Source organism: Callithrix jacchus, chromosome Y, assembly GCF_049354715.1.
Source record: "Callithrix jacchus isolate 240 chromosome Y, calJac240_pri, whole genome shotgun sequence".
NCBI classification, from domain to species: domain Eukaryota; kingdom Metazoa; phylum Chordata; class Mammalia; order Primates; family Cebidae; genus Callithrix; species Callithrix jacchus.
Window position 1 is genome coordinate 4,361,912 of NC_133525.1, and position 8,463 is coordinate 4,370,374.

At 43.9% G+C, this 8,463-nt stretch overlaps 1 protein-coding gene and 1 pseudogene across 28 annotated transcripts in view; both read left to right on the forward strand.

Annotated features, from left to right (window-relative positions):
- Window positions 1-8,244, forward strand: part of LOC118142883 (glycoprotein Xg) — a 73,695-nt gene extending 65,451 nt beyond the window's left edge. For 25 of the 28 annotated variants that reach the window (XR_013531866.1, XR_013531867.1, XR_013531874.1 and 22 more), the window contains 2 exons: window positions 2,874-2,990; window positions 6,700-8,244. Coding sequence is in view for 2 of the 28 variants with exons in the window: in XM_078364446.1 (XP_078220572.1) it covers window positions 2,874-2,990; window positions 6,700-6,716 (134 nt within the window). In the remaining 26 variants the exon portion in view is untranslated. Of the gene's footprint in view, window positions 1-136; window positions 361-2,873; window positions 2,991-6,699 lie in introns of all 28 variants that reach the window. The other 3 variants (XR_008479065.2, XR_013531865.1, XR_013531868.1) reach the window with 1 other exon arrangement.
- On the forward strand, window positions 3,406-3,519 carry LOC118150956 (small nucleolar RNA U13; annotated as a pseudogene).
- Window positions 8,245-8,463: the final 219 nt, after the last annotated feature.

The following is an 8,463-nucleotide window of genomic DNA, read 5'->3' on the forward strand; positions in this document are numbered from 1 at the left end:
CCCATCAGAGTTCAAAGAAGGGGCAAGCATTGGTATTCACTGCAGAAGAGGCCTCCTCGCTCTCAGAGCAAGACCGTGAGTGCTGAGACTGCTGGATTTCTCCCGGTACCGCCATTACTCTCCTTTCTTTCACCAGCGCTAACTTGAAACCCAAGCACGACAGGAGAAAGGAAGTTATGAACGCTCTGCCCAAAGAAGTCCTCAGAGTGCACCATCAACCCCATGTCAGGTCACAGGAGGGAGAACTGTAAGAGCAGGGGCTGATTGTATCCTGTGTGGCTGGGAGAACTGGCTCCTCATTCCCTGAGTCTGACTTAGAGATCTGGGCTGACACCTGCTTGAGTTTAAGCTGAGTTGACGGTAAATACCCTCAATGCAAGGCTCTTGTGAGTTTTCAGTTATGGGGGAGGAGACAGTGATTGAAGGTGACCTCTACATTTCAATGCAGAGTACCAGAATCAATGTTTTTGGGTATGCTGGCATCCTTAGAGAAATTCATTGATTCTCCTTTTCCCCTCTGTGGTGTAAAGTGACGTTCAGAGATGGAAAGGGCTAGGCAAATGAACAAGCGATCGCAGCCAACTCTGACAAATAATGTTCTGGAACATACGTGATCCTGTAGATTGGGTCAGGTGACCGAGGTAGGGCTTCCTGGACAGAACAATATCCAAGTCGAAGCCCAAAATATGGGTTGGGGGGTGCCCAGGAGCAGAGCGAGGTGGCAGGGAAGAGAGTGTGCTGGGTAGAGCTGGATTCGCACGTGGGAACACCAGAAATTGTGTAGCCGGGTGTGGGATGCAACAGGAACCAGGGAAGGATGCAGTGGTGACTGGGGAAGATGGCCAGGTCAGCGGAGGTGGACTCTGCGCTTCATAGAACCTTCAAAGGAAGGAGTCTGCCTGCCCCTGTTGCTGTGTGGGTGAAGAATGGATCTGAGGGGGCGCCCTAAGACCCAGGGAGACCCCCTTTCAGAGCACTTCAGCACTCCCTGGAAATGACAACAGGCTGAAATCAAGCCCAGGTGAGGGAGGAGAAGAGAAGCGGTCAGCTTGGATGACCACTTGGTAATGACAAGTGATTGTCCTTGATTGATTTGTAAGAGATGGCAAAGAGGAAAAGGCGTGAATCAGTCAGTTATGCTGTGTTACAAAAGACCCCAAAACATAGTGGCTAGAAATAACAACCATTTGTTATGTTTATGATTACGTGAGCCAGCAATTTGGGCTAAAACCCATCTAGTGCTCCTTCTGTCTCTTCTGAGCTCCCTCTTGTCTGCAGTCAACTGTAGGCATGGCCAGCGCTTTGAAGATGTTTTCTGGGTCTTGTTAATGTATCTGGGGCCCTAGGTGGAATGGCTCATCTCAGCTTCATGTGGGTTCTGACATCCCTCCAGGAAGCCAGGCCAGGTTTCATCACATGGTGACCAGGCAGAATACCAACATCACGAAGAGAACCGTGCCTGGGCTTAGAGCCATCACGTCTTCACTTCTGTGGCACTCTGTTGGCTAAAGCCTGGATTCTCAGAATAAAGATGCGGTCCTCCTCTGGATGGGAAACACTGTGAAGTCATATTGTGCAGTGTGTGCACACAGGGAGGGGAGGAATACAGGGCTATCTCTCGCAGGAGGCAGGAGGCGGCAGGTGGCAGCACCAGCTGTAGAGCAGCTTCTTGCATTCAGTGACAATACTCTTTCCCCCAGCATGGCAGCCTCATTCATTGGAGCAGCCTCGTGTCCCTCAGCTGTGTCATGCCACGTAGCAGCCCAGGTGTTCAACCCGGTCTGAAGAAAGGCATGCATGGAAAGGTGGCTATTTCAAATGGAAACAGTGATTTCTTCCTTTTTTACCCTATGGAAGTGTCAATTTTTGTCACATCAAGGTCGTTCTTGTTCTTTGTGCAGGAGTACCGAAGGTCTGGGATGATTTGCCGTCGAGGCATTGAAGATGCATAGTCTGGTGTGTGGTTGGGTCTAGAGTTCCCGCATGCCTTTGAAAGTGGGCCTATCTGGCGGTTTTTAATTGAACAATATTTTTGCATGAGTAAACATTCTACATCTAAAAGGACACAAAATAGTTTTGACGCATGCCTATCACCCCAGCTACTCAGGAGGTGAAGGCATGAGGATCACTTGAGCCCAGGAGTTCAAGACCAGCTTAGGCAGCATGGTGAGAGCCCATCTCTAAAAAAATAAAGAAATCAGGCCTGTAATCCCAGCACTTTGGGAAGCTGAGGCGGTGAATCACTTGAGATCAGGAGTTTGAGACCAGCCTGGCCAACATGGTGAAATCCTGTCTCTACTAAAAATACAAAAATTAGCCAGGTGCAGTGGCACACATCTGTAATCCCAGCTACTCAGGAGGCTGAGGCAAGAAAATTGCTTGAGCTCAGAAGGTAGAGGTTGCAGGGAGCCAAGATCATGCCACTATATTCCGGAATAAGTGACAGACTGGGACTCTGTCTCAAAATAAGAATAATAACAAATAAATACATCAAATTAATAAAACTGTACACACGAATTCAACAAACAAACAAAAATGCCGAGTGCCTCCTCTGCAAATCCTGGCCTTGGATGTCTTCAGTGGTAAAATGTGGTTGACAAGCTTGGCTCTTTGTGAAAACAGAATTACTTTCTAAGTTTTTTTCTCTCTTTTGCTTATTTTTTAAAATGAAATTTCTCTTGTTTTCTGTGGACACAGGGGTGGGAAGAGATAGGATGGAGAAGTTGTTAGATCGATGCAACAGTGATTGGAATTTTTGCTATTACTTTCAATGGCAAAAACCACAATAACTTGCACCAATCTAGTATTTAAGCAGTATTCCTGCCTGCCATGTTTTTTTCTCAGGTGAGCTTGCCTTTTCTCCACTCCTGCAGGCAATATGGCGGCAAAAATCGTGTCTCCCATTGTATCCGTGGTGGTGGTGACACTGCTGGGAGCAGCAGCCAGTTATTTCAGACTCAACAGTAGGAGGAATTGTTTCAGGACCCGTGGTAAGTCTTGCTCTAAACCTTGTTTTCCTTGTTATTAAGCCTGATTTAAAGAAAATTATTTTCTGATTTCTGTCACTAGTAAGGTTATTTCTGGTTAAGTTCAATATACATAACTTGACTGATGTGTTTTTTAAACATTTATTTTCAGTTTTCTTGAGTTGGAGTTTCACTTTGTTGCCCAGGCTGGAGTGCAGTGGCACAATCTCAGGTCACTGCAACCTCCACTTTGCAGGTTGACAAGATTCTCCTGCCTCAGCCTCCCAAAGAGGTGGAACTATAGGCTCACCACGTGCGTCACCACGCCTGGCTAATTTTTGTATTTTTAGTAGAGAGGTGGTTTCACCATGTTGGCCAGGCTCTTCTTGAACTCCTGACCTCAAGTGATCTGCCCTCCCCGGCCTCCCAAAGTGCTGGGATCATGAGCATGAGCCACTGTGCCCAGCTGACGATTGGGTTTTCATGGTCATATGTGAGTTGTACCTTCCTCTAAACTTTGTTACAATGACAGCGGCACATTATCTGTCTCATGTAAAATAGGAGGAGAAAAAAAGGAAAGAAAAAGAACCAAAAAGAGGCTGGGTGCGGTGGCTCACGCCTGTAATCCCAGCACTTTGGGAGGCCGAGGTGGGTGGATCCCAAGGTCAAGAGATCGAGACCATCCTGGACAACATAGTGAAACCCCGTCTCTACTAAAAATACAAAAAATTATCTGGGCACGGTGGCGCGTGCCTGTAATCCCAGCTACTCAGGAGGCTGAGACAGGAGAATTTCCTGAACTCAGGAGGCTGAGGCAGGAGAATTGCCTAAACCCAGGAGGCGGAGGTTGCAGCGAGCCGAGATCGCGCCATTGCACTCCAGCCTGGGTAACAAGAGCGAAACTCCGTCTAAAAAGAAAAGAAAAGAAAAGAAAAGAAAAGAAAAAGAACCAAAAAAAAAAAAAAGTTTTTAAGCATGACGGTTGATTTAACTAGACAAATACAGTTCCGCTTTGTTTTGTATCCAGTGAAACTTTCATCACAGGTGAGTCAGGAAATATCAGGAAAAATATCTGGGTTGAATGTGAATGTTTTGCACAGACCCCACCCACAAAGGAAAATACAGAACACTAAATTATAAGCCTGTCTGTGGAATTCCGAGGCTGTGCTCAGACCATCAGGGAAACAAAGATCTGCTGTGGCTTCCTGGTTCAACGTTGGCTCCACACTCCTGGGTCTGAAGAAAAACTTCGGACTTGAGAGCACAGAATACCATAGTCAGAGGAGGTAGAGGGAGGCTTTATAGCCAAAAGAGTGACTCAAATCTTAACTGAGGGTCTCTGCAGGTTTGGTTTAAACCTTACGCCACCCACATCAGAATCTGCCTGGAGTTTGCCCAGGGCCCTGTAACTCATACTTTCTTTGCGTCCCTGAAGGAAACTGGAGAGGGAAGTCCATTCCTAAGATGTTTTCTTCAGAATGTGCATTTGGCCTCAAAAAATCCTAAAACCTTCCCATGCGCGCCCTCTGCTGGTGAATGGGCAGAACCTTCCCATGCGCTTCCTCTGCTGGTGAATGGGCAGAACCTTCCCATGCGCGCCCTCTGCTGGTGAATGGGCAAAACGTTCCCTTGCGCGCCCTCTGCTGGTGAATGTGCAGTATCAACCATTGGCTAATGAACCTCCGTTTGGGGTGAGCCTCCGTCTACATGACTGTCCTGAAATTTTGAGAGTAAACTGAGTTTCTGAAAAACAGCCGTATTTCCCTGGCAACCTGAGAGCAGGTTCTTGGGTTCAGTGGCAACACTCTTTCACCCGACATGGCAGCCATCATTAACGAGACACCACATGTTAATTTCAGTAGCATCTGTGGCAGTGATTCCTAAGCCTTTGTTAATCAAGGGCTGAAACTGAGTGAGCAGAGCGAGGTACTCACCTCCACAAGCACAAAATGTCCCCACAGGGGCCAGGGTTCATCCACAAACTCAATAATCAGGACAAACATATTTCAGTGCAGTGTTTCAAAAGGAAAATCAAATCTTCAGACAACAGCCTGCAGGCCAGCTGTCTGTTCATGTCAATGAAGCTTTATCGGAATGGGGCCAGTTGAGTTTCTGAAATAGGTGTAGTTTTGAAAATGTGGACCATGCCTGCCCCATTGATCTGAGCTGGAAGCACGTTTTTGCTAAAGAGATGTGATGCCTTAAAGCTCTTTCATGTCTTTTGGCTACCCTTGCACGTCAGTGTTACCTTTACCAAGTATTTCCAAGCACCAAGTTTAACTTCCCCTCGCTCAAAAATTCCTTAAAGGGATCAAAAGGGAGGAGGATGCAGACAGAGTGAGATGATGTTTGGGGAATCTCTTCAAGGTGAGCAGTGACTTTTATGGGGATCCTGGGCCTATATCACCTCGCTGGCTATAAAACCTTTATACTATGAAGGAAATACGCGTATGACAGCACTATGTATGGGTTTGGTACCAAACGGGGCTTAGGGATCTGCAGATTTCACTCTAAGTTTCCAGGCTGCTGCCAATGGTACCTGGCTGTCCATCTTTCCTTAGTTGGGTCATTAATTTTATCTCTCCTAAAGGATGATGTGCATGGTATACTAACACTATCAGTGGAGAGGCAGTGCAGTGCACAACCTGTGGAACTGTATGCATGCTGAGGCCATACACCGAAGCTTGCACAGTTTCTAGAGAAAGAGTTGTAGTAACGGAGCTACACAGATAGCAGCAGATGTCTGTCACTTGATGTGGACCTTTAAGAATCATACTTTGCTTTTATTTTGTAAAGCGGAGCAAATGACATAAAGAGCAGTGAGGCCACATTCAAAACACGAAGTTTCTACAAAGATTAGTTTTAACCAAAGAGAAAGTTATGCAGTTCATTTAAGATCATCAAAATCCTTAACAAGTGGCAAAACGTAAAAAGCAATGTTTTGAAAGCTAATATTTGTTTGCAGATACAATTTTAACAGTTTTAAAATACTTTTAATTTTTAATTTTCCAGGTTTGTTAATGTGTAGTTGACAGAGAAACATTGTGTATATTTAAGATGTGCAACTTCATTTCTACATCATTTATTTCTGTTCTAATCTGTTTCCTTCTGCTGAATCTAAAGCAGGTCTCATGTAGACAGCACATCGTTGGCCGTTGGTTTTCTTTTTTTAAAATAGGTGTTTCATTCCTCTCACTTTCTTAAGGTGTAATAGACAAACCATGTATGTATTTAAGATGTACAACTTCATATCTGCTTTTTGTTTTTTTGTTTTTTGGTTTTTTTTTTGAGTCAGAATCTTGCTCTGTGGCCCAGGCTGTAGTGCAGTGTCACAGTGTCACAATCTCGGCTCACTGCAACCTCCACCTCCCGAGTTGAAGCAATTCTGTTGCCTCAGCCTCCTGAGTAGCTGGGATTACAGGCATGTGCCACCACACTCAGCTAATTTTTGTGTTTTTAGTAGAGACGGGGTTTCACCATCTCGGCCAGGCTTGTCTCAAACTCCTGACCTCATGATCTACCTACCATGGCCTCCCAAAGTGCTGGGATTACAGGCATGAGCTATGGTGCCTGGCCCATTTCTGCTTCATTTCTTTCTGTTCTAATCTACTTCCTTCTTCTAAATCTCGAGCAAGTCTTCTGCAACAGCATATAGTTGGATCTTGTTTTTTTTTTTTTTTTAAGAAACTTTTTTTGTCCCCATGATGACATTTGTTTCCAATCTTCCTTTCAGAACCAGAAAATGTCTGAAGATTTTAAGATCCCCTGATTACTTTGAGCAAAACTCAAGCAAAACAAGAACCCTGTTTATCACTGTTGTAGAAATTTCCTTTTATTCTTGACAGAATTTGATGAGCTAAAGTGTGTTTTCTTCTGTGTGAAGTACATGAGCTGCCTAACTCATTGGATGTGATGTGGTTATAAAGATGAGTTAGGCAGCTAGACCCTGCATTGTAGAAAGAAATTGCTTTCTCTGTCCATTTGTCATTCATTCACACACAGAGACTGTGGCTCTCTGTTCCGAAAACTTCAGGTACTTCATGGTGCAGTAATGCACACACGCTTCACCATGGTGATGTGACACAGCAGGAAGCATGAGGGAGGCACAGGATCTTGGTGGGGAGGAGATTTTATCAGCTTCTCGGAGGTGAAGAATATTGTTGAGGTTCCAAGGATGCTGGACCTACACTAAATTCTTCAGCGATGTCCAAAATCATGGGGCATTCGTCATTGCTAATGAAGTGGGTATGAATTATTTATGACACCCACAAGCAAGGTTTGAACCTCCTTTCAGCTCTGTTGTATCTGAACGTAAAGTTATTATTGAGAAAATAAGGCTGCATTTTGAAATGTTCAGTGCAGAACGACTTATGTTAAAACCATCTGGGGGAAATTTTGGGATAGTTTTTCCCGGGAAATCATATAGTTTTGATGTGTTTTGGCACATAGGAGACAGAAATGGTGATTATCAGAAGTATTTTCAGTCTTTGAAATTCTGTAACTACTGGTTCCTAGGGCAAAAACATTGCTTTCCTTGCTTTAAACTTTTTCAGTTCACCAGAGTAGGAAGTCTTAAATCCCCAGACGTCCAGGAAGATGCCAGCTATTTGTTTCTCTTTTAGAAACACTTGTGGGCAGAGGGAAAAGGGTGGTTTGGGCCCATTTGCACAGATTGATTAAACTACAGTTAATGTTCATAAAACATTTAGATCTTGCCCTAAATATCAGAACCAAAGATTTAGACGTTCATGTACACTCTGGAATGTACATACAGGACCCATAAAAATTTCCAGTATTTATGCTTTGTGCTCCCCATTATGAATTGGGGTCTTCAAAGAGGGAAGGGTGAAAGTGGAAGCCACTTAAAAGAGCTCCCCAATTTGTAAAATACCTTCAACTAAGAATTCACATTAGGTCACTCAGAGTTGTGTGTCAAATTGTGGATTCATGCATAATGCGTGCAATTTGAAGACAGCCCGTATTTCCTGTCTCAGTATTCGGTCCTGCAACACTTTTTAATTGTCGTAGAAGTTCTCTTGTAGAAATGGTGAGGTCTGATGCTTCATTACTATTTTCTCTATAAGAATTTCAACATGAGCTTAATTAAATTCTTGTGAAAAAGTCTTTGCATTTTTAGTAACATACACACACACACACACACACACAGCCCTACTTAAATGGAATCTAAACATTTTAAGCCTTTAATCCATTCCATTGTCTAAACTGTCATAAACGATTTTTAATCATTTTAAATAAAAGTAAGAGAAAAAATACTGGATTCGATTGTTGCATAGTTTTGTCTGTATTTCATAAATAAATTTTATGGAACAGCTGTAGAAGTGGCCCCAAAATTATGAACCTTGATAGCTGTAGGTAATATGCAACACATCTCTTAAAGCTCCAGATAGATGGTGAACCTATGGAATACACAGCATTACCTAATAATGAGATAAAACTTACCTGGGTGACAAGGATAATATTCAAGCCACTTAAAATG